Source organism: Chiloscyllium plagiosum, unplaced genomic scaffold, assembly GCF_037043375.1.
Source record: "Chiloscyllium plagiosum isolate Xiang-an unplaced genomic scaffold, Cpla_swu_hap1 HiC_scaffold_35, whole genome shotgun sequence".
Lineage (NCBI taxonomy): Eukaryota > Metazoa > Chordata > Chondrichthyes > Orectolobiformes > Hemiscylliidae > Chiloscyllium > Chiloscyllium plagiosum.
The window spans coordinates 49797323-49823539 of record NW_028270173.1 but is presented as its reverse complement, the minus strand read 5'-3'; the positions used below and the strand labels follow the sequence as shown (position 1 = coordinate 49823539).

Sequence of the window (26217 nt, the reverse complement as noted above, 5' to 3'; positions counted from 1 at the left end):
CAGGGTCACTCAGCTCCTGACCTCAATACAGCCTTGGTTTGAACATGGACAAAAGAGCTGAATTCCAGAGGGGAGGTGGGAGTGACAGCCCTTGACATCAAGGCTACATTCGACTGAGTGTGGCATCATGGAACTCGAGCAGAACTGGAACCAATGGGCATTGGGGGAAAACTCTCCAGTGGATAGAGTCATACCTGACACATAGGAAGGTGGTCTTGGTTGTTGGAGGTCAGTCATCTCAGCTCCAGGAAAGCTCTGCAGGAGTCCCTCAGGGTAATGTCCTAGGCCCAACCGTCTTCAGCTGCTTCATCAATGACCTTCCCTCCATCATAAGGTCAGAAATAGGGATGCTTGCCAGTGATTGCACAATGTTCAGCACCATTTGCAACTCCTCAGACACTGAAGCAGTCCATGTTCAAATGCAACAAGGTCTGGACAATATCCAGGCTTGGGCTGACAAGTGGCAAGTAACATTTGCGCCACACAAATGCCAAGTTATAACCATCACCAACAAGAGACAATCCCACCACCACCCCTTGGCATTCAATGGTGTTACCATCACTGAATCCCCCCACTGTCAACAGCCTGTGAGTTATCATTGATCAGAAACTCAACTGGCCTCACCACATAAATGTAGTGGCTACAAGAGCAGGTCAGAGGCTAGGGATACTGCAGCAAGTAACCCATCTCCTGATTTCCCAAAGCCTGTCCACCAACTACAAGACACAGGTCAGGAGTGTGATGGAATACTCCCTGCTTGCCTGGATGAGTACAGCCATCTCAACACTGAAGAAGCTTGATACCATCCAGGACCTAGCAACCCAACTGATTGGCACTGTATCCACCAACATCCAGTCCCTCCACCACTGACACTCAGTTACAGCAGTGTTTGCTATCTAAGGAAATTCATCAAAGATCCTTAAACAGTGCCTTCCAAACCCACAACCACCTCCATCTGGAAGGTCAAGGTCAGCAGATATATGGGAACACCACCACCTTCATGTTCCCCTCCAAGCCACTCACCATCCTGACTCGGAAATATATCACCATCCCTTCACTGTTGCTGGCCAAAATCCTGGATTTCCCTCGCTCATGGCATTGTGGCTCAACCCACAGGAGGTAGACTGCAGCAGTTCAAGAAGGCAGATCACCACCACCTTCTCAAGGGCAACTAGGGACAGGTAATAAATGCTGGCCAGTCAGAGACACCCACATCCCACACAAACAGAATCAATACAAAAACTGGGGGAGGTGTGATACATGGTTATTGTCTCTGGAGGAGGAATCCCGTGACCAAAGTATCATTCCAGAATGAGAAGCCTCTTTCTCCTCCAGGGAGTTGTTCAATGTTCACACCTGGATGTGACAGGACAGCAGAGCTTCGATCTTATCTATCGGTTGTGGAAACACTAAGTTCTGACTCTACTCCCTCTGCTGTTTACTGCACGATCAGTCCTGATCTGTCACTTCACTGACCAACACCATCACTTACAAGTTCCCCTCCAAGCCACTCACCATCCTGACTTGGAAGTATATTGCACTTGGTTCACTGTCACTGGGTCAAAATCCTGGAATTCCCTCCCACCACCACATGAACTGCTGCTGTTCAGGAAGGTAGCTCACCCCCACCTTCTCAAGGACCGTTAGGGACGGGAAATAAATTCCAGCAGCCAGTGATTTCCACGTCTCTCCAGTGAATAAAAAAGACATAATTTTTCAGCTCTGCTTGGTCCTGCTCCTGTGATCCCTCCCACATTCCTCATTGAACCGGGGTTGGTCCCCTGGCTTGGTGGTACTGAGAGACTGGGGGTTGGGTTGAGCCATGAGGTTACAGTTTGTATTGGATGGCAGTTCTGCTGGTGTTGATGACCCACAGTACCTCATGGACACACAGTCTTCATCTGCTCGACCTGTTCACATCCCACAGGAGGGGAGGGGCTTGGGGGTGTGCCATGAGGTTTAATGGTGAAATGTGTTCCCATATGATGGTTATTGGTAGGAGCAGGGTGCAGTGAATGGGCTGTAACCACCCGGCCCCCACTGGGTTCTCTGTACCTGACTCTCACCATCAATCCCCCTCCCCTCTCACACTGGGTTCTCTGTACCTGACTCTCACCATCAATCCCCACCCCCCCTACCCTGCAGATATATGGGAACACCACCACCTTCATGTTCCCCTCCAAACCACTCACCAACCTGACTTGGAAATATATTGCCATTACTTCACTGTCGGTGGGGGGGAGCCTGGGTGTTTCTCTCTCTGCAGTTCCCCCTTCCACACTCCCCTCCCCCAGGGTCTGAGTGTCTCCCCTGTGACTGTGTCCTGAATTAGACTCAGTACCTGGAAGAACACTAGGGTCCATGGGATTCCCAGCCAGCCCAGGGTTAGCAGTGACTGATACTGACCTGTGACCCATGACCCAGGGGGACACCATGCCTCAGTGGTTAGCACTTCTGCCTCACAGCACGAGGGACCTGAGTTTGATTCCAGCCTTGGGTGACTGTCTGTGTGTAGTTTCCCTGAGTCTGCCTGGGGTTCCTCCGGGTGCTCCAGTTTCCTGCCACAGTCGAACAGGTGCACCTTGGGTGGATTGGCCATGCTCAATTGCCCACAATGTCCAGGGATGTGCATGTGTATTATCTATGGAACATGCAGGGTTACGGGATGGAATAGAGTGGTGGGTCTGGGTAGGAAAGTCTTGAGAGGGTCGGTGTTGACTCAATGGGCTGAATAGCCTGTTTCCACACTGTCGGGATTCTATAATTCATGAATGGCCTTTAATTTCCCAGTTCCCAGAGACAGAATGGAAAGCTGAATTCTGTACTCATCGGGAGAGACTCAGGAAAAACACAGGGAGGTAAAGGAAAGGATCACAACATTCTGGGAATACACTGTCCCTATTCCAATCAGGGACTGGGAATTAAACACTCTGAGGGGAAACAGCTTCTGTTTACAAACTGGAAAAACCAGTAATACAACAATCTTTGGAAACAGCACCCTATTTGTTGAGAAATTTGATCCATTGTTTGATGTGAAGCTGCAGAAACAGAAAAATGGAACAAGTGCTAAGTGATGACCCGGTCCCAGTGACGGGGAAGCTCCAGCACAGCCAGGCTGAGGTTCAGGCTCTGAGCCAGTAAGGCTGGGGCTGAGAAGAGGCCTCCCCCACCAGCTCTGGAGAATCAAGACAGCACTAGGACCCTGGGGTACCCCTCTCACAGTAAACATATGGCTCACTCCTTCCAACTGGGGGAGGTGACGGTACATCGGGATTGTCCCTGGAGCAGGAATCCAGCAACCCAAGTGGAGCCTCCTCCTCCTACATTGAGTTGTTGAATGATCATGACTGGATGTGGTAGGACAGCAGATCTGATCTGTTGGTTGTGGAATCACTGAGCTCTGTCTCTGCTGCTCCTGTTGTTTCTGCACACCTCGGCCTGTTCTGTAGCTTCACCGAGGAACACCATCATCTGCAAGTTCCCTCAAAGCCACTCACCATCCTGACCATCCATTCCTTCACTGTCACTGGCTCCAAATCTTGGAATTCCCTCCCTCCCTAATGACATTGTGGGTCTGCCTCCAGCACATGGAATGCTCCATGAGGATCACTGGGGAGATGGGTTCTCCCATGACTGCAGGGAACCAGCTGAATCTCCATGCTGGATTCTCTGTACCAGACTCTCACCATCAACTCCCATACTGGATCCTCTGGGACTAAACGTCCCACACCACTCTCTGTCATTAATCCACTCCATGAAGACTCCACACCACACTCTTCCTTTCTCTCTCTGCACACCCCTCCCTCCCCCAGGGTCTGAGTGTCTCCCCTGTGACTGTGTCCTGAATTAGACTCAGTACCAGGAAGAACACCAGGGTCCATGGGATTCCCAGCCAGCCGAGGGTTAGCAGTGACTGATACTGACCTGTGACCCATGAATGGCCTTAACTCTCCCAGGTCGCATTGAACTGACCCTCAACAACTGCTGATACGAGGACCCACAAGCTGCTGAGTGAAAATCTCGTGAAATTATTAGCAATGAATTCAATCAACAACGAACAATTATTTATTGATGACTGACTACAATTATCAGCATTTACAGTCAGTTTAATGATATAAATAGGAAAAGATTGTTTTCTCATTTGCATATTTGCTTTGTAAAAATTGTAAAAAAAAATTCCGTATTGGATCCAATTTACATGACACAAAGTGCAAAGTCAGTCACATTCTTTCAGTGCAGTCTGTGGCTCTCTGAGCTGCCTCACTACATTTATAATTGTCGGTTATATTTTACAATATACACATCACGTTAATCAGACAGCTCCCTCAAGGGGCTTTATAAGGTCATCAATCTCTTCCTGTAATGAGGTGGGAGGGCTGCAGACAAAGACCTTGCTTCATTCAGCATCTATGGGACTTGAAATCCCTTTACATGAAATGCCCCATTCTGGGTTTCACATATTATTGGTAAATGAGGTTTGGCTCTGAAAGGGTTAATGCTGAGGAGTACATTAAGCACTGCCCAATATGATGATGTCACATGGACTTGGATGAAGGGATCAGCTGTGGATGTTGAAGGGGTGAGACCCAGCATGGATATCTCCCTCATCGTCTGTAAAACAATGTCCCCCTCACTCCCCAACGCCAGTGTATCCTGGACCGAGCTGTTACCATGAAGTAAACTCAGTCCTGTTTAAAACAAGAGCCTGTGGTTTTCCTCAACTAACCACTTGACCAACCAGGTCCTGGAGATTCCAACCAGGAAAGAGGATGTTCACATTTAATCTCTCAGATGGAACTGGAGGAGCTGTGGGGAGGATCCATCTTACCCTACGTGTCTGAAAAGTCAATGGTTCATGGTGTCAATCCCTTCAAACAGCCGTGGAAGTGTTCTTGAAGAGCTCGAGGTTAATGAGATCTGGGTACCACTCTGTTGTAGACTGGAATTTTACCTTCCTAACATCTCCATCATTGCACAATGAAGGACCAACGCCATCCAGATAATGAACCATCACTGGATATCTTGATCTAACACTGTATCTATATCTGTATGTGTATGTCCATCAGTATGTTGTGTCTGGATGCAAACAGATGTCTCTGCCTTTGTACTTATCCCCATCCGTGTATATCTTTCTACACTCCTGAGTGAGCTGTGTATGAGTGCACACTGACATATCTAACACTGACCGATATCTGTCCATCTCCCTTTCATTATCTGCCTTTTCTCTCTCACTCTGTGCAATCCACCTACTGACAGGATCCTGCTCTCTGTCTGTGAAATGTGGATCATGTATTCAGACCACATTTTGACCTGGAATCACTTTCCCCTGAGCTACCTCACACTGCCAATGGGGATCAGGCGGTTAACAAGATCCTGACACTAAAATCCATCTAAACGCTGAGCTGCCAGCTATCGATGCTCTGACCATGAATCACGGTGACAATGTTCAGCTCATGTGGTTCCAGTGTCTGAGGATCCAATCCTGAAGATGGTCTTATTGGGTAAGTTCAGAGTGAACAGTAAGATTATAATGTCTGTTTCAAAGTGACTCTGACACAAAGCAACACAGATGTCTGTAATTGGGAACAAGTTGTTGAAGATGAGAAAGGGTGAGGGAAACCAGCCCTGAAGATCCCTTCGACTGTGAGAGCCATCACCTTGCTGACACTGGATGGAGCCACTCCTGGGGAAAGTCTCACCTGAAGAATCAGGATTCTGACCTGGTGGATCTGGGATCCACAATTCAATTTGTGGAAGCACATTCCCAAGAAAAATCTATATCAATCATTTGATAAAAAACGGTTATAGAGTCATAGAGACATACAGCACAGAAACAGACAGTTCGGTCCAACACATCCAAGCTGACCAGTTATCTTGACATCATCCAGTCCCACTTGCCAGCACCTGGCCCATATCCCTCCAAACCCTTCCTGTTCATTTAACCTTCCTGATGCCTTTTAAATGCAATTGTGCCAGTCTCCACTACTTCCTCTGGCAGCTCATTCCATACACGTAACATACTCCATGTGAAAACGTTGCACTTGAGATCTCTTTTATATCTTTCCCCTCTCACCCTAAACCTATGCCCTCTAGTTCCAGACTCCTCCAGCCCATGTCTATTTATCCTATCCATGCCCCTTATAATTTTGTAAACCTCTATAAGGTCACCCTTCAGCCTCCGACGCTCCAGGGAAAACAGCCCCAGCCTGTTCAGCCTCTCCCTATAGCTCAAGTCCTCCAACCCTGGTACATCCTTATGCATCTTTTCTGAAGCCTTTCAAGTTTCACAACATCTTTCTGAAAGAATTGCATGCAATATTGCAAAAGTGCCCTAACCAATGTCCTGTACAGCTGCAACATGATCTCCCAACTCCTGTACTCAATATTCTGACCAATAAAGAAAAGCATACCAAACGCCTTCTTTACTATCCTATCTACCTGTAACTCTACTTTCAAGAAGCTATGAACCTGCACTCCAAGGTCTCTTTGTTCAGCAACACTCCCTGGGACCTTACCATTAAGTGTATACGTCCTGCTAAGTTTTGCTTTCCCAAAATGCAGCACCTCACATTTTCTGAATTAAACTCCTCAGCCCTCTTTTTGTCGACTGTATGGAAAGCTCCCCATTACCCTTTCCTTTCACAGCTTATCGGGCCATCTGCCCAATGATATGCCGGAAGAACATGACTTGGATTTTTGTGAACTCACTGTTCACCAGGTTTAGCACCAAGCACGCCTTCGGAAGTTGATTAAATAATTCTGAGAGATACTCCAAATGATCCTTCCACGTGTGTCTGAAAATGACAAGATCAACCAAGTACACCACACAATCGAACAATCCCAAAATAGCCTTCTTCGTTAGTCTTCAAAATATGGCATTTTCCGTGTCAAAAGACATCACTTTGAACTGGTAAAGGCTGCTCGCTGTCATATAAGCCACAATTGCCTTCACTCTTTCAGTTAAAGTCACCTGCCAGTATCCTCTGAGTAGTTCAAGCTGAGAAATGTAAGTTGCTTGTCCCACCTTCTCAATGTAATCTTTCAATGTTGGCATAGGGTACAAAGCAGGTTCCATCACTGCGTTGTATTTTTGATAGTCCACACAAAATTGTTGGGTACCATCTGGTTTTGGGACCATCACTGTGCGTGAGCTCCATTCACTGCAACTCATTCAATTATGTCATCGCTGAGCATGTTTTCAAACTCTTTTGGAACTTTTAGCAATTTCAAAATATTAAGTCTACAAGAATGTTTCTTCATTGGAAAAGCATTTCCCACATTTCCACCATGAGCAATTACTTGACTACTTCCCGGCTTATTCCCACATACAGCTATATCTTTATGTGATTGCAATCAGACTTTCAGTACAGTTTGATTTTCCTCTGGATGGGAACTCAGTAATTTAGTGCAAGTTTCTTCATTGTCCAATTTAATTTGAGGAAAATCAAATTCAGACTTATTTGGATTTGGGTCTTCCCTCTGAGTTGTAACAAGTATCCATTCTCATCTCACTTTTCTTCCTTCTCAAACACTTTCTGAGCAAATTCCCACCCTGTTTCCTTTCTACCTGACGTTCTTATCAAATAATTCCCCTCACTCAATTTCCTTTTGATTCTATAAAGCCAACTAACCCTTACCTTTTAATGTTCACCTCCCACTGACAGTAACACGATCCCCTTATCCCCATTAGCAAAACTACACATGTCTGAGCACCTGTTTGCTTCCTGAATCACCACGTGGTGTGCTGGGTTTACACACTGTCCAGCCAACTCACCCACTCTATTTAATTTCTCCCTAATATTTATTATGTTGTCCTAATACTTAGTCTCTTCAATGTTGACTCTTCAATATTTCCTTAATTAATTTAAATGGTCCCCCCACCTCATGTCCGAATACTAATTCAAATTTAGCTGATTTATTAGGTATATCCCAAATTGAAAAAAATGTACAAATACAATTTTGTTCTCCCAGTTGTGATGACACTGTGGCATTAAGTGATGGATTTTACCCTGGTTTTTATTTGAAGAGAGATTTTAAGGCAGAGGTACTGAGCAGTCCAGCTGAGCCGTGAGAGTAAACAGCTTGTGAGGCCTTGGGGTTTTTATAAGTTGGAATAATAGAAGCAGCCTGAATGATCCTGTGGGGTCAGGCTCCCACAGAACCAGGATTTTTTTATACCTTTCAACAGTTGCTGTTGGGTTTTGAAGACGTGGAATCTATTTGTCCCTCTCTCAGTTACAGCCAAAAGCTGGGGGTTCTCTTCCTGTTATTGCAGTTGGATGTGAGACAGTCTGTTTTCTGAATTTACAATTTGCCAAGAATATATTTATGGGATATTACTCTATTGGAACAGTTAATTACTAATAGTTATTGCTTCAATTATTCTGTTATGTTTTTAATAGAGTTGTTATTTTGTTGTATTTTGACTACAGTGGGTGAATAAAGTGTGTTCTGCTTTAAATCCGGTAGATGGACCAATCAAATTGCATCTGGAATGCAGCATCTCATGTTGAGCTTTAAAATAAGAAAACGTTAGTGTTCAGACTATCTTCTGAATATTTTGAGGGGATTTGGTCTGGTTCATAACACAATCCCCTGGATTTTCTTGACTGTCTGCCCTCAAGATAGTGTTGAAATGCGGGTGTTCCCCAACAGGAAACCCTGGATGGATCAGGACATACAGAACCTGCTAAAAACCAGGTGTGAGGCCTCACATCAGGAGACCCACTCAAATATAAGGAATCCAGGTGTGACCTTCACAGAGCCATGAAGACAGCCAAGGATCAAAACTGATCCAAACTCGAGACCCAGACAGACACCCGGCAACTATGGCAAAGGCTGAATGACATCACAGGCTTGAAAAAGAGACAGTGCAAGATAGCAGACGATGACACATCCCTCCCAGATCGTCTCAACACCTTCTATGCTTACTTTGAGCAGACCTCTGGTGGAGAGGTAACACCTATTCCAACAAGTCCTGATGAACCTCTCCCAACCGTCGCTGCATCAGAGGTCAGGTCAGTTTTCCTGCGTGTGAATCCAAGCAAAGTAATGGGACCAGAGTACCAGGCCGTGCACTCAGATCATGCGCAGATCAACTGGTAGAGGTCTTCTCGGACATCTACAACCTCTCTCGGCTCCCCACTGCTCTTGACCCACTCCAATTTGCCCATTGGACCAACAGATCCACGTCAGATGCCATGTCACTTGCCCTTCACTCGTCCCTAGAACATCTTGACTCCAAGAACAGCTACATAAGAATCCTACTCATTGACTACAGTTCAGCCTTCAACACTATTATCCCCTTGAGACTGATGACTAAACTTACTGATATTGGACTAATCCCCACTCTCTGCAACTGGATCCTTAGTTCCCTGTCCCACAGGCCACACTCAGTGAAGACTGGGGACAATATTTCATCCTCACTAACACTCAACACTGGAGGCCCCCAGGGGTGCGTACTCAGTCCCCTACTGTACTCACTGTATACCCATGACTGTGTCACCAAATACCAGACTAATGCCATTTACAAGTTCGCTGATGACACCACCACAGTCGATCGAATCTCAGATGGCAATGAACAGTCTACAGACGGGAGGTGGAAGACCTGGAAAAACGGTGCACTGAGAACAACCTAACTCTCAATGCCAGCAAAACCAAGGAACTCATTATTGACTTTCGGTGGGATGTTACTCCTGCCCCCCTGCACAGAGGTGGAACGAGTGGAGAGTGTCAAGCTCCTGGGAGTGGTCATCCACAACAAGCTTTCTTGGACTCTTCATGTGGACACACTGGTGGCAAAGGCCCAGCAATGTCTCTTCTTCCTCAGGCAGCTGAGGGAATTTGGCATGACGCTCTGCCAACGTTTATAGGTGTGCCATCGAGAGCATTCTGTCTGGATGTATCACAACCTGGTATGGCAACTGTACCATTCAAGATCGGAGACGGTTACAGAGAGTGGTGAACTTGGCCCAGACAATCACAAAGGCCAACCTCCCATCTATAGAATCCATCTACCAGGCCCGCTGTCAAGGAAAGGCCGCCAGCATTCTCAAAGCTCCATCCCACCCTGGCAATGTTTTTCTTTCACCTCTACCATCAGGGAGAAGGTACAGAAGTCTGAACACATTCACCAGCTGGTTTCAAAACCGTTTCTACCCGACTGCTGTTAGAATACTGAATGGACTCACAAACTCTTAACATTCGCCTGTACCTGTGTTTTTGTTTTAGCCGCTGTTTACCTATTATTTACTATTTCTGCTATTTAAGTCTGTGATCTGCCTGTATTGCTCGCAAGACAAAATTTTTCACTGTGCCTCGGTACATGTAACAATAAATTCAATTCAATTTAAAGTTTGAATGCTCCCCCATTTCTGGATGGTACACAATTGATTTAAATTATTTAGATGCCTGAGCTCTTCATAATTTCCTTGAATAACTTTGATGTAAAATTTGATCCTTGTTCCAATTGCATTTCTACAGGTTGTCTGTAATGAGGGAAAAATACTGAGTAATTCTTCTCCACTCCTTTCAGCCATGCTATCTCATTCTGGAATGGCCTCTGGAAATCTCAGAGACACATCCATTATCGTCAACAAATATTGATCCCCACTTTTTGTTTTAGGGTTGGGTCTGATGCAAATAATTAAAACTTTTGTAAATGATTCATCAAATGCTGGAATAGGTATTAAGGGTGTTGGTTTGATCAATAAATGAGTTTTCCAATTATCTGACATGCCTGACATGTCTGGCAAAATGCAACAACATTTTGAAGGGCTTTTGCCAGAACCATGGATTTTCCTGCTCCACGGATGCGGCCTGACCTGCTGTGCTTTTCCAGCACCACTGTAACCTTGCCTCTGATCTCCAGCATCTGCAGTCCTCACTTTCACCGAACATCTTTCTGCAGTCCAGGCCAATAAAAATAAACTTCTATTTTCCTTACTTCCAAATGACCTCCTACTGGTTACTCTCATGGTGCTACCCACAACACCTCCTTTATATCACACACCAGTAATACAACTTGATGAGCTTCTGCCCATTTTTCACCCACTTGAATATGTGATGGTCTCCATTTCCTCATCAACATTTCATTTTTAAGAGAGTGACATTGTGGGACAGGCGCAGATTCACCTTTTCGGTAAAACTGTATTATCTTTCCACCTTTCTGTTGTAATTTCGCTAACATCTCTGAGCTAGAAAACGTATGCTTTGTTCTTGCTTTTTCTCAACAAATTGAACAAATATAGTTTCTGATAATTGAATTTTAACTTGCTTATCTTTTCTCTTCGTTCTCTCCTTCTGTTCAACCTGTGGCTTTGTGACCTTGTTATCACACATTCAGGAATAATTCCAGAATGAACTGTTCTGGAACCGAGAATTTCTCTGTTACTCCATCCACCACTTTTCATCAGACCCTCTAACTTCACCTTACATGAAAGAACACTATGTTTCTCACCATGGACTCCATGTATTCTAGCAATACTTTTTCTGATTACACATCTCTGTATCTCTCCCTAGCAAAGATTGACTTGCTCCCATATCTCTAAAAATCTTAATTTCTTTTCCTACCCGTCTTGGTAAACATGAGGAAACTTTCCTCGCACAAGTGCTGCAAAGTTGAAGAGAGTACTTGTGGATTGGAAGGTAGAAAGCTAGAATTTGGTATTTGTAAAAGGCTAGGGGTGGATGGGGGAAAGCATTGCTTGGTCCCTTTAAAAATCTAGTGCTTTTTCTATGTTTAGAGATTTAAAATGGATGTCTGTGAACAGCAGCTTGAAGGTTTACAAATCCACAGAGAGCACCCAAATTGAAACATTATATTGAAAGGCTATACAGTTAGCAGGCTAAACACCAGTTATTTTTTCAAGACAACAGGCTTTTGAATTTAGCCAATTAATTTGAGCAGCGACTTCGATACCAAAAATCTATTAAATTTAAGGCTGATGATTTTAACAACAGAAGACCAATCCTATTGTGTGAAATATTGATATGTCATCAAGGAGATGAAGGTAGGGGGCAGTTGGATAAAGACCCCAGAGCTAACTGCCCTCCAGCAGAGCCAATGGCCCTCAGCTCTTAAGAGAGAATCACTGGCTCTCACAGCCTCATCTATGTCTTAGAGAAAGTGCCATTAAAATAAAAATGGTACCAGTGGTACAGCTAGTTAATATTCCTGACAGAAGAATTGTTGGAGAAGGCATAGAACATTCCAGAAGGCACGTAACATGGATGTAATTTTGAGAGACTAAATATTTTTATGTATAAGTGGGACTGTTCTTTATTGGAACAGCATACCATTAGAATCTTGCTGTAATTGGGAATAGTTAGAAGTTAATCGGGATTAATTCTGCTTGTTAATAGTTTAGTTAATTTGTTCACTGTTCGAGTGAGATAAATAGATGGTAACGAATTGATTTTAAAGTGAGTGTCAGGGATTTATTTTATTGAACCGCTTGAAGTTGCTGAGGTACACCACTCTGCACACCCCCTTTTACAGATTATGAGGTGAGGTGTTCCTCTTTGGGGATGAGGGGGGTGGGAGGGGGGTGGAGTCAACCTCCACTTTATAACACAAGGAAATTCTTCGCAGTTTTAACTCTCTGCTCTTCATCATGAGTTGCCAATACTTCACAAAGTGAATTCTTGAACTCCAACAAAGTAGTCTCTCCAAGACTGTGATATGTGTCTGATTTATTTTCATGGCCTTATCCACTTCTCAATGTTACTTTGTTTGATTTTTTTCAAACTTTGACCAAGTTCTTCCGTTAGATTTTGAAATTGTTTTCTTTCAGCTTCTGGTACAAGTTCATATGAACATGAGACGGCTGTTTTTAGAATCATGGATTCATAGACTCCCTACAGTATGGGGACAGGCCATTTGGCCCAACAAGTCCACCCGACCCACCGAAGGGTATCCCACAAAGACCCCACACCCTGTGTCCTGCCAATGGGAGAAAGGTCAGTTTTCCCTGTGTCTGTTTCACAGCGAGTAACTCAACCTGTCTGTGTCTGATCTCCCTGGGAACTGGTGACAGAAATCTGTTCACCTCTTTATTGGGTTTTTTACTGAGACTGGGACTGAGACTGGTTCGGCAACTTCAAGTTCAGCAAATGATCAAATTACTTTGTCGATCGGGAAATGGCATTATGGGTAGGAAGGAATGTTTATTTTGTTAATTTTTCAGTTTGTGAACAGCAGATATTTTCCAATCACTTTTTATTCCCAATCCCTGACTGGAATAGGGAGAGTGGATTCCCAGAATGTTGCTGATCCTTTTCTCCGTCTCCCTGTGTTTTTCCTGGGTCTCTCCCGGTAAGTACAGAATTCAGCTTTCCATTCTCTCTCTCTCTCTCTCTCTGTGTCTGGGGTGAATGTGAATCTCTTGGTGAGAGTTTGAAATGGGGGATATTTGATCAGCCGCCTGTTATACACATTGAAGGCAGCACAGTCTGGAAGACTCTGATGGGATTTGTGTCCAGGTTCGTAATCTAAAAGCTTCTTAACAGTGCAAGGTTTGTGAAAGTTTGCAGCTCAGGTTGAGATTTAGGGTGTAGGTTTGCTCACTGAGCTGTAGGTTTGATATCCTGACGTTTCATTACCTGGCTCGGTAACATCATCAGTGGCGACCTCCAAGTGAAGCGAAGCTGTTGTCTCCTGCTTTCTATTTATATGTTTGTCCTGGATAGGGTTCCTGGGATTTGTGGTGATGCAGTAAACTAGGTTGGAAGAGAGACAGGTGAATCTCTGTCTCACCTGGAAGGACAGTTTGTGGCCCTGGATTGAGGTGAGGGGTGTGTTGAGCAGGTTTTGCATTTCTTCTGGTTGCACAGGGAGGTATCTGAGGGTTCGGGGGGGTTTGGTGGGGAGAGTGGTGCAAAGCAAGGAGTGTCAGAGGGAATGGTCCTTGTGGAAAACAGAGAGGGTTGGGGAGGGGAAGATGTTCTTTGGGAAGGGGAAGATGTTCTTGGTGGTGGGGTCTAGTTGGAGTTGGCAGAAGTGTTTAAGGGTGATGTGCTGGATGTGGAGACTGGTGGGATGGTAGGTGAGGACAGGGGGGACCACCCCCTTTATCTGCAGCTCCCCCCATACCCACCCCAAGTCCTGAAGAAGGGTTGTCCCCAAAATGATGAGTTCTCCACCTCCTGATGCTACCTGGCTTGCTGTGTTCTTCCAGCCTCCTGCCTCTCTGGTTTGGATTCCCAGCACCTGCAGTTTTTTTGTCTGTCAATAATAAAATGTGAGCTGTGGTGTGGATGGCCCTCAGTTTGAAATGTGTAAAAACAGTGTATTTTTATTGTGATTTTTAATATTGTGGACTGAAATGGGAAAGCCCTGTTTTCCAGCAGGGATTTACAAGGATGGCTGCATGTTTTGGAAGTAAGGAATTCGATACCTTTTGTGAACCCTGTTTGTGTAGCTGTTGGTTTCAGCTGAAATATCTCCACCAAGGCTGGTATCCTGTCACCAAGTCACATGTTCATAAGATCGAGGAGCAGAATTAGGCCATTCGGCCCATCAAGTCTGCTCTGCCATTCCATCATGGCTGTTCTGCTCCTCACCCCCATTTTCCTGCCTTCTCCCCATATCCCTTCACCCCATTACCAATTAAACATCTGTCTCACTCCTCCTTAAATTTACTCACTGTCCCAGCATCCACCACACTTTGGGGGAATGAATCCCACCGATTCACAACCCTTTGGGAGAAGTCGCTTCTCCCCAACTCTGTTTGAAATTTGCTCCCTCTCATCCTACAACCTCCCGTCCGAGGATGCCCCACAAGGGGAAGCATCCATTCCCCATCCATTTTATCCATGACTTTTATCATCCTGACAACCTCAATTTGATCTCCCCTCATTCTTCGAAATTCCAGACAGTATCAGCCTACACTGGTCAATCTCTCTTCATGTGACAAACCCCTTATCTCTGGGATCAATCTCATGAACCCTCTTGGGAACTGCCTCCAATGCCATTACATCTTTCCTCAAATAAGGGAACCAAAGCTGTGCACAATACTCCAGGTGCGGTCTCACCAATGCCTTGTATAGCTGCAACAATACGGCCTTCCCTTTATATTCTATTCCCTGAGCTGGGAAAGACAACATTCCATTCACTTGCTTTACTATCTGCTGGACCTGCATGCGAGTTTTCTGTACCTCATGAATGAGGACACCCACCTCCCTCTGTACCTCAGCATCACAAGTCTCTGCCCATGTAGATAAAAGGTCACCTTCCCATTGCTCGACCCCAATGCATGACCTCACACGTATCCAGGTTAAACTCCATCTGCCACATTTTGGCTGACTCCCCTACCCTATCTGTTGTAAGGTTCCTGTTTCCTCGTTGCAATTTACCGTCCTGCCTATTTTTGGCAACCTTCCCTATATCCAAGTCGTGAACGTAGATTGTCAGTAACTGGGGCCCAAGGACCAAACCCTGTGGCACTCCACTCGTAACCTTTTGCCATCCGGAAAAAAACCCTATTTATCCCGACTCTCTGTCTTCTGTCCATTAGCCAGTCATCTGCCCAAGATAATAAATTACCCATAATCCCATATTATCCTTTTGTGCGGCACCTCATCAAATACCTGCCAAAAGTCCAGATACATTACACCTAAAGGATCCCCATTATCTACTTTGCTTCTCACATCTTCAAAGCCATCTAGCAAATTAGTCAAACATGATTTGCCCTTCATAAACCCATACTGACTCTGATGGACTGCATTCTGACTTGCCACCTGTCCTGATATTGCTTCCTTAATAATTGATTCCATCAACAGATATTAAACTAACTGGTCTATAATTTTTGAATAAGATTAGTATTTTTCCAATCCATGGGAGCTTTTCCTGTGTCGAGGGAATTTTGGAATATTGTAATGAATGGATCCAATATCTCCACCATCACTTCCTTTAATTCCCTCGGCTCTTGGCCATCTGGACCGGGGGACTTGTCTGCCCTCAATCCTAATAGTTTGCTGAGTACCTTTTCCTGATCAATGCTGATTGTTTTACGTTCTCCCCTTTCTATTGCCACTGACTCGAACCAATAAGAATGGTCCTTCACTGTGAAAACTGGGGCAAAGCATTGCTTTGGCATCTCTGCCATTTCAGTTGTCCCCACAATTAACTCTCCAGTTTCACCTTCCAAGGGACCAACATTCACATCAGCGGCTCTCTTCCCTTTTGTATACTTATAGAAGCCTTTGCTCTCCTTTTTTGATATTTTGTGCCAATTTTCTTTCTTCATTTACCTTAGCTCCTGTTATTAATTTTTTGGTATCCCTTTGCTTATGTTTGATAGTTTCCCAAGCTTCCAGCCTGCCACTGGCTTTTGCAATATGGTAGACCTTCATTTTTGACTTTATATTGTCCTTGACCTCCTTTTTTAGCTATGGAAGGTTTTGACCTTCTACCCCCTGCCCTCCACCCCACACGCCCCCCCCCCTCCCCCCACCAACCCCCCAACGCCTTACCACCTTTCTTACTCACTGGGATATATTTTAGTTGTGAGGAATTTTACTAGCCCCTTAAACAACTGCCACTGCTCATCCACTCTCTTATCTTTTAGCCTTCCTGCCCAATCTACTCGAGCCAAATCTGTTCCCATGCCTCTCTCATTTCCTATGTTTAATTCCAGAACACTAGTGTGGGACTCCACTTTCACCCCCCAAACTGGAATCACCCTTTATTTACAGTTACATAGCACATGACAGTGACTCAGCTAGCACGGAGCCAGCTCCTCGAGTGGACAGAACCCCTGACCCTCCTGTTTATATCTGTCAGCTGGGGCTTCCTGATTGGATGAGGTTAACAGCCACAATCAGGGAACTCATATTCGATGAGATAAACCTGAGTGATATCATATAGATCAGTACACCAGTAAACTGGGGCTGAGGGGTGGTTTAAAGTGAAGCTGATTGGTTTGTGGCCTCATAGCCGGTTGTAATGACAGGGCTCCTCTGCCCGCCAACAGCAAGGTGATTGGTTGTCAGGGAACTGAACAGCTCAGGGTTGACAGCAAAATTGTATTGTATTTATTGTCATGTGTACCGAGGCACAGTGGAAAGCTTTGTCTTGTGAGCAATACAGGCAGATCACAGAGTTAAGTAGCATAGATAAGCAAATAATAATTAAAACAGCAGCAAAACAAAAACACAGGTACAGGCAAATGCTCCGCGTTTGTGAGTCCATTCAGTATTCTAGCAACAGTCGGGTCGAAATGGTTTCAAAACCAGCTGGTGAATGTATTCAGGCTTCTGTACCTTCTCCCTGATGGCAGAGGGTATACAAAAACATTGCCAGGGTGGGATGGATCTTTGAGAATGCTGGTGGCCTTTCCTTGACAGTGGGCCTGGTAGATGGATTCTAAAGATGGGAGGTTGACCTTTGTGATTGTCCGGGCTGAGTTCACCACTCACTGTAACCGTCTCCGATTTTGAATCGTACAGTTGCCATACCAGGTAGTGATACATCCAGATATAATGCTCTCGATGGCGCACCTATAAAAGTTGGCAGAGCATCATGCCAAATTCCCTCAGCTGCCTGAGGAAGAAGAGACGTTGTTGGGCCTTTGTCACCAGTGCATCCATGTGAAGAGTTCAAGAAAGCTTGTTGTGGATGACCACTCCCAGGAGCTTGACACTCTCCACTCGTTCCAGCTCTGTGCTGTTAATGTGTAGGGGGGCATGAGTAACATCCCACCGAAAGTCAATAATGAGTTCCTTGGTTTTGCCGGCATTGAGAGAGCTTGGTTATTCTCAGTGCACCATTTTTCCAGGTCTTTCATCTGTAGTCTCTATCGTCGCTATCTGAGATTCGACCGACTGTGGTGGTGTCATCAGCGAACTTGTAAATGACATTAGTCTGGTATTTGGTGACGCAGTCATGGGTATACAGTGAGTAGTGTAGGGGACTGAGTACGCACCCCTGGGGGGCTCCAGAATTAAGTGTTAGTGAGGATGAAATATTGTCCCCAATCTTCACTGATTATAGCCTGTGGGTCAGGAAACAGGTCAGGTTCAGAGAGTGGGGCTCAGTCTGAGATCACAAAGTTTAGTCATCAGTCTTGAGGGGATAATAGTGTTTTAATTTTTTTTTTAAATTACATCCTCAAGTGCATTTTAACAAACGGCCCAGATAAGGTATTGAAGGTGTAAACTCCCTGTGTGAGAATGTCTGTGCCACAATGGTCAGAATGATTCAAATCTAAAAACGGATTTACAGACTCTTACATGGATTCATGCAGTTTTTGAGCAAAGTACAATGTAATTCTGCAAGTACAAATTCACCCACAACTTATATGTGTATGTGTACATGTGGGTGTGCGTGTGTGTATGTTATGTGTGTGTAGGAGTGTCTGTGTGTGCCCGTCTGTGTGTGTGTGTGCCTGCCTGCCTGTCTGTGTGTGTGTGTGTGTGTGTGTTAGGTGTGTGTAGGAGTGTTCGTGTGTGTCCGTCTGTGTGTGTGTGTATGTTATGTGTGTGTAGGAGTGTCTGTGTGTGTCCGTCTGTGTGTGTATGTGTATGTAGGAATGTCTGTGTGTGTCCGTCTGTGTGTGTGTGTGTATGTGTATGTAGGAATGTCTGTGTGTGTCCGTCTGTGTGTGTGTGTGTGTGTATGTGTATGTAGGAATGTCTGTGTGTGTCCGTCTGTGTGTGCGTGTGTGTATGTGTGTGTATGTGTGTCCGTCTGTGTGTGAGACATAACAAACAATCCAGGTCTTTTTCAATATATGGTTTCAGTTATATCACACTGTAAACTTTTGCTGTAAATTCTGTGTCCTACAATCTTATTCTCCACAATCACCTGATGAAGTAGCAGCTCTCCGAAAATTAGTGCTTCCAAATAAACCGATTGGACTGGAACCTGGTGTTGTGTGATTTTTAACTTTGTCCACCCCAGTCCAACACCAGTGCCTCCCAATTAATGAAGCAAACCCCAGTTCGAATACCGAATGAAATGATGTGGCACAGCTCCTGTTTAAATGACAGGGATAAATGAAGCGAAATTGGACATTTTTAACATCCAATGGCAGAACTAGGAAATATCAACCAAATCATTGAGTAAACTTCCTCGTCTCTTGCTTTCTCCCAACAATCTCTCTCTCTTCCTTCCCGCTGTTCTCTCTCTCTCTCTTTCCCCTCCCCAGTGTCTCTCTCTCTCTTTCTTTCTGTTCCTCCTGAGTCTCTCCACCTCCTCCCAGCTCTTATCCCCTCCCTACCCTCAGCCTCTTTCCCATCCCCTCCCCAATCTTTAATCCAACCTTCCCCAGAGTCTCATTTCCCTCCCTGGTCTCAACCCCTACCCCCCGCTCCCCATCCCAGTTTCTTTCTGTCCTGTGTAATCTCTCTCTCTCCCCCTCCTTCACAGTCTTTATCCCCTCATCAGTCCCTTTGCTCCTCCCAATCCCTTTCCCTCCCCTGCAATATCTTTGCCTTCTACGCCTGTCTCTTGCCCTTCTTGATCTGTAACCCCACCCATTCTATTCCTCCAGGTCCCAGTCTCTTTTGTCCTCATCCCAATGCTCTCTCTTCACCTCTGACCTTCCTTATCTCATTTCCAAACCCTCCACATTCTCTCCTCACTCCTCAGTGTCCCTCCTCCATGCTGTACAGTCTCTCTTCCTTATTTCCCAGTTCCTTCCCAGTGTCTCTCTCTCCCCCATCCCCAGTATTTATTTTCCAATGCTAGTCTCCATCCCACCCCAATCTCTGTCCTTCCCCAGTTTCCGTCCCTCCCCTGTCTCCATCCCTCCCCAGTCTGGCTCTCCTTATCCCCCATGTCTCTCTTCCTCCCCCCCACCAGCCACATTCTGTCTTGTTTGCTAGTTCCTCTCCCTCCCAGTTTCCCTTCCAGTGCTTGTTCTGCAGTTTGATAACCAGCTCCTCGAACTGTTTATATTACAGAGACTAACTCACGAACTATAAAATATACAATTGTCTCAGGAGAACAAGATTTCCCTGAAGTCACTGTTGTTGCAATGGTCAACGGAATACAAACAGGTTACTTTGACAGTGATACCCGTCGCTGTGTCCCCAGGCAGCAGTTCCTGGCTGATTCACTCAGTGTGAAATTCTGGGACGATGCTACAGATCAGGCGATCACACACACCAGGCTGGCAAAGGGGAATCTGAAATCGATCATGAAAAGGACAAACCAGACTTCAGGTAAAATCTCACCGTCAATTGTCCACATTATCCCCCAGGTCACTCCACTTGGTCCATCTCCCAGCACTGACCCCTGGGTCTGTCCACTCAGTCCATCTCCCAGCACTGACCCCTAGGTCACTCCACTCAGTCCATCCCCCAGCACTGACCCCTGGGTCACTCCACTCAGTCCTTCCCCCAGCACTGATCCCTGGGTCACTCCACTCAGTCCATCCCCCAGCACTGACCCCTGGGTCACTCCACTCAGTCCTTCCCCCAGCACTGACCCCTGGGTCACTCCACTCAGTCCATCCCCCAGCACTGACCTTGGAATGTAAAGTGAAATGAGGACTGTCAACTAATTCTGCAACTTTACCTTGAGATTGGAACCCTTTTCCCTCTGATCAGACTGTGACCCTCATCCCCTATTTCCATCTGATATTTGATCCCCTTTCCCTCTGATCAGACAGTGTGTGATTATCTATTATTTATTGATGATTGATCCCTGTCTGGTCACTGACAGGAATTCACACTCTCCAATGGATACATTCTGTTGAGGTCAGTGAAGATGGCTCTGTGAAGAGATCGATGAGATTTGGATTTGATGGAAAGGACCACATTAGTTTAGAGCCAGACAGAATGAGATGGGTTGCCGCAAATCACTTTGCAGTGATCAATAAAGAGAAATGGAATGCGGATCAATCCTGGAACTACTATTGGGAATCATATCTGCAAAAAACATCTGTTGAACATTTAAACAGATATCTGGAAGTTGGAAAGGATTATTTCACAAGGAAAGGTATGTATTTCAGTTCTGTTCCATGTTCTGATCTAACCTCACTGATCTATGAAACCGCTCTTCCATTCCATTCAGTGTCTGTCTGTTGTTTGTGGTTTCACCCTTTCCCATCACAGTTCAGCCTGAAGTGTTCATCTCCAGGAGGGAGCCCAATGGTCAGGACAAGCCGCTCACTCTCTCCTGCCTGGTCACTGGGTTTGATCCTGCAGACATCGAGGTGACCTGGCTAAGGAATGGAAAGGTCATGTCTGAGACACGTTCCTCGGGGATACGACCGAACCAAGATGGGACCCATCAGATCCAGAAAGAGATTGAGATCAATGCTGGGGATGAGGATCAATACTCCTGTCACATTGAACACAGCAGCCTGGCAGAGGGCAAGCTCTATCAGTGGGGTAAGGGACTGGAGAGTGTGTCTGTGTCTGTGTGTCTGTGTCTGTGTGTCTGTGTCTGTGTGTCTGTGTCTGTGTGTCTGTGTCTGTGTGTCTGTGTCTGTGTGTGTGTGTGTGTGTATATACATGTGACAGATGAAACTATTTAGAGGACACTTTTTCACTTCCTTGTTTGCAACTACCCACCTTGTTCTCTGCGTTGATATGTCATGTTGGTCTCAATTGTGTTAAAGATTTCAATTCTAAGTTTGAAAGGGTCTCCGAATCCCAAACTTCCAGCACCTTTTGGGGATTCCAGATTCCCACAGCCCTGTTATTGGTGAAGTTCTCATCGATTTCACTCCAGAATAATCTCACCAGAATTACAAGAAGATTTGCTTGTATTCCAGGCTTCAGCACCAGACATGGGCCCAGATTGTCCAGCAGCCAGATAGTCAGAGACTGGACACACCTGGAGAGAGGAGGGTCTGGACCCCTCAGAATTCCTGACTCACTGAATGGGATTTGTCTGGGAAGTTTCAAACCGTATCCGGAACCCTCTGGAAAGATCTCAGGTTCTGAGGTTAGGGATTGGAAGCTTCTTTAACTCCTAGTGTGATGATGCTGCCACTTTAAAAGGTTGTTGGTGTCCTAGTTTTTGTTTTGAAGAGAGGTTGTAAGGCAGAGGCACCAAACTCGCTGCTGATGATGACTGAGGTAAACAAGTTGTGAGGCCTTGGAGTTTTTATTTAAGCTGGAACAATAGAAGCAGTCTGAATGGGCGTGGCCAGCTCTCACAGATCCAGATTTCTTAGTTTGGTTTTTTTCAGTTACGTCAGAAGCCTTTGGGGTCTCAAAAGAGGTGGCAGCTTCAGTGAATGTCACCTGGCTTCTACTGTCTGCATTTTTTTCTTGATATTGTTTCCTCCTGGATTGGAGAACTGCATGTAAGAATCTGTGTCTGAATTTACCTTTTTGCCAAGGTGTTTATAGGATGTTACAATATTGCAACAGTTAATTAATAATAGGTACTATGTTCAGTTACATTTTTCAATTGTTAAGTTATTCAAACTTCCTTTTTCTTTTGTTTGTATTTTAATTACAGCGTTTAAATAAATTGTGTTTTGCTTAACATTGAGTTGTTTGAACACTTGCATTGCATCTGGAACACTGCACTTCCCATCCAGTTTTAAAATAAGAAGCAGTTCAGATCTAGACTACCTTCTTCAGATATTTTGAGGGGGCCTGGTGTGGTCCCTAACACCATAGAGCTGGAAAACCGACCATCTCCAAACGTACTGCTGATCCCTCCATTCACACACTGACGAGGGTATCTAGTCAGCGTGGGCAAGTTGGACTGAACATACACACTTGTTGTGTGACTCTTTAACTCTTTGACTCCATCCCCTCAAAATACATGACCTGACATTCTGCAACCAACACTTGACCTCTCCCCAGCACCAACACCAGCTCACCGCCTCCAGACGTCTGTCAGACTCGCAGTGCATCACCCTGGACAGACAACTGGGACACAACACAGAACTTCACAACTGGATCCCTAACAAGGCCCCCTCACCAGCCCACTGTGGCACCCAAACCCCATTCCATTGGTACTCAACATCCCCAACACTCACCAGTGAGTTCCCAAACTGCCCCTTGCCCAACCACTGAGGAAGTGCCTTTCTGGGAGACCGAACTAGACCCCTCCAACCATTCACTCACTCCTTCACCTCACCCAAGGCCGATCTACCCCACCAGCACTAGTAAGGACAGGACACAGAGATATTGGGGAGAATGGGAACTGAACTGTCTGGGGAGGTAACCCCCAGGACAGGTACAACACGATGTTTATACCCCTATCAATGGGATCCTTGGTGACTTCACTGGAGAGTGAAATTGGGAGAGGGTCAAACCAGCATTTCAACCAATCCCAACAATTCCCAACAGCTCGGAGCAGTTATAATTGTTCCCAATCAACACAGGGTTAGAAATAAATCCAGGAACAGAGAGAATCCTGATATATTTCCAATGTGTTTCAGAAAATCTGAAAAGCAATTGGCTGCATTCCCAACTTGGAAGTCTCATTGCATCAATGGTCATTCTATTGGCTGTTATTGTCGGGATAGTCAGAACAATCATCTGGAAATGGTCACGGAGAGGTAAGAATCAGAGAAAGGAGAACGTAGAACTGAGGGGACAGAGTGAGTGGGGGGGGAGTCTCCAGTACTGGGAGTACAGGGCACTGTGGGGAATGGAACTGATTGAATTCCCACACACAGATACACACGTATAAACACGTCTCGTTCCCTGTCTGATCTTCCTTTATGTGATCAGCCCAGACCAGGTCTAATATTGATCATTAGACCCACTGCACCCAATCAGACCCTCACTGACTGAATATTAATGGAATGGAAGGGGTTTTCTGCATCTCCATAAAGTGTAAGGATGGACGGGAGTGTGGGAATGAGGATTTCTGACACAATCCCTGTAAAACCTTCCTTCCTGCCTTGTTTGGGCACCATCACCTTGATAAATTTTGAAGCTCTCTCTCCCTTAATGAGTTTGTGCAGTTTTGGATGACTTGTTACTTTGGTTTGACCCTCGGCGTGTGACTCTGATACCGATCATGTTATTCCAGGCATTTGGTTTGTCTCCAGTCCCACCGTATTTTTAATGTTTTGGAATGATCTCTCTGCCCCATTTAATGGGATTCTGGATCATCCCTTCTCTTGTTATCCAGCTGTTGACACTTTCCTCCCACCATCTGACATTTGTGATCACCTGCAGAGACTCCACTCACCCCATTTGGATGATCTTTTGATCTCTCTGCCCATTGATCTCCCTGCTGATAAATTCGGTGTCTGTGAGCTTCTCTCTCACTTCACCTGAGGAAGGGGCTACGCTCAGAAAGCTTGTGATTTCAAACAAACCTGTTGGACTGTAACTTGGGGCCGTGTGTGATTTCTGACTGTGTTCACACGAGTCCAATACCAACACCCCCACATCAATCTCCATCCCCTCACACTTGTTGTGTTCTCACTCTCTGAGAATGGATTATTCCCCATCCTAATGGACATTTATTTTGTTTCTGCAGGTTCACCAAATGGGACCTACACAACAGCTCCCAGTAAGTGACTGAGGGGACAGAGTGTTGGGAATGATGGATAAGGTAATGGGAGGTGTAGAGTAGATTCCCTACAGTGTGGAAACAGGCCCTTCAGCCCAACAAGTCCATACCGACCCTCCAAAGAGTAACCCACCCAGACCCATTCCCCTACCCTATATTTACCCCTGACTAACACACCTAACACGATGGGCAATGTAACATGGCCAATTCACCTGACCTGCACATCTTTGGATTGTGGGCAGAAACTGGAGCACCCGGAGGAAACCCACACAGACACGGGGAGAGTGTGCAAACTCCGCACAGTCACCCGAGGTGGGAATTGTACCCGGGTCCCTGGTGCTGTGCGGCAACAGTGCTAACCACTGAGCCACCGTGCTGCCCCTATTAGAGTGTAGAGTTATATTTGCCAGGGTGTTGCTCAGGGTGATGGGTCCGTCTCCTCACAATGCTGTTTCTCAGCCAACACTCGCTTATCGTCCTGTTTCTCGACTCCATGTCCCCAGTGTCTCTCCTTCGAATTGTCACCCTCCATTCTCTTCCCCCACTGCCCCTCCCTCCACTCACTCACCCTTAATTCCCACTGGGGGGGGGGCTCGGAGAGTCTGGTTAGTTAGTGCTGAGGGCGATTAAATCCTGGGTCCAGTGAGTGGTAGAGAATATCTCACACTGTCTCATTTTATATTTGATATAACTTCTCACATTCTGTTTTTATTTTCTCAGCTTCTGATATCTCTGGTGCAGCTTCTTCATGATTCAGTAAGTGACATGTCAACTTTTCTCTGACTGAAATTTATTCAGATTAATATTCTCTAGATTTATTTGTAGCATTTTCACATCCCTCCTGACCCTGTCCCACCCTCCCAGACACTGTTAAACCCTGTCAGACTAATTCCCCTCCCCTCCTGACCCTGTCCCACCCTCCCAGTCACTGTTAAACCCTGTCAGACTAATTCCCCTCCCCTCCTGACCCTGTCCCACCCTCCCAGTCACTGTTAAACCCTGTCAGACTAATTCTCCTCCCCGCCTGACCCTGTCCCACCCTCCCAGACACTGTTAGACCCTGTCGGACTAATTCCCCTCCCCTCCTGACCCTGTCGCACCCTCCCAGACACTGTTAGACCCTGTCGGACTAATTCCCCTCCCCTCCTGACCCTGTCGCACCCTCCCAGACAATGTTAGACCCTGTCAGACTAATTCCCCTCCCCTCCTGACGCTGTCCCACCCTCCCAGACACTGTTAGACCCTGTCAGATTAATCCCCCTCCCCTCCTGACTCTGTCGCACCCTCCCAGACACTGTTAAACCCTGTCAGATTAATTCCCCTCCCCTCCTGACCCTGTCGCACCCTCCCAGACACTGTTAAACCCTGTCAGACTAATTCCCCTCCCCTCCTGACCCTGTCGCACCCTCCCAGACACTGTTAAACCCTGTCAGATTAATCCCCCTCCCCTCCTGACCCTGTCGCACCCTCCCAGACACTGTTAAACCCTGTCAGATTAATCCCCCTCCCCTCCTGACCCTGTCGCACCCTCCCAGACACTGTTAAACCCTGTCAGATTAATTCCCTTCCCCTCCTGACCCTGTCCCACCCTCCCAGACACTGTTAAACCCTGTCAGATTAATCCCCCTCCCCTCCTGACCCTGTCCCACCCTCCAAGACACTGTTAAACCATGTCAGACTAATTCCCCTCCCCTCCTGACTCTGTCCCACCCTCCCAAACACTGTTAAACCCTGTCAGTCTAGTTCCCCTCCCCTCCTGACACTGTTCCACCCTC

General features: G+C 46.0%; 1 protein-coding gene across 1 annotated transcript in view; it reads left to right on the top strand.

Annotated features, from left to right (window-relative positions):
- Positions 1–13142: 13142 nt before the first annotated feature.
- LOC148140829 (patr class I histocompatibility antigen, A-2 alpha chain-like) overlaps positions 13143–26217 on the top strand; it is a 43066-nt gene continuing 29991 nt past the window's right edge. Inside the window, 5 exon segments of the mRNA XM_087979620.1 lie at positions 13143–13315; positions 19906–20166; positions 20669–20944; positions 21061–21339; positions 23355–23474. Of these exon segments, the coding sequence (XP_087835746.1) occupies positions 13264–13315; positions 19906–20166; positions 20669–20944; positions 21061–21339; positions 23355–23474 (988 nt within the window). The 5' untranslated portion in view covers positions 13143–13263.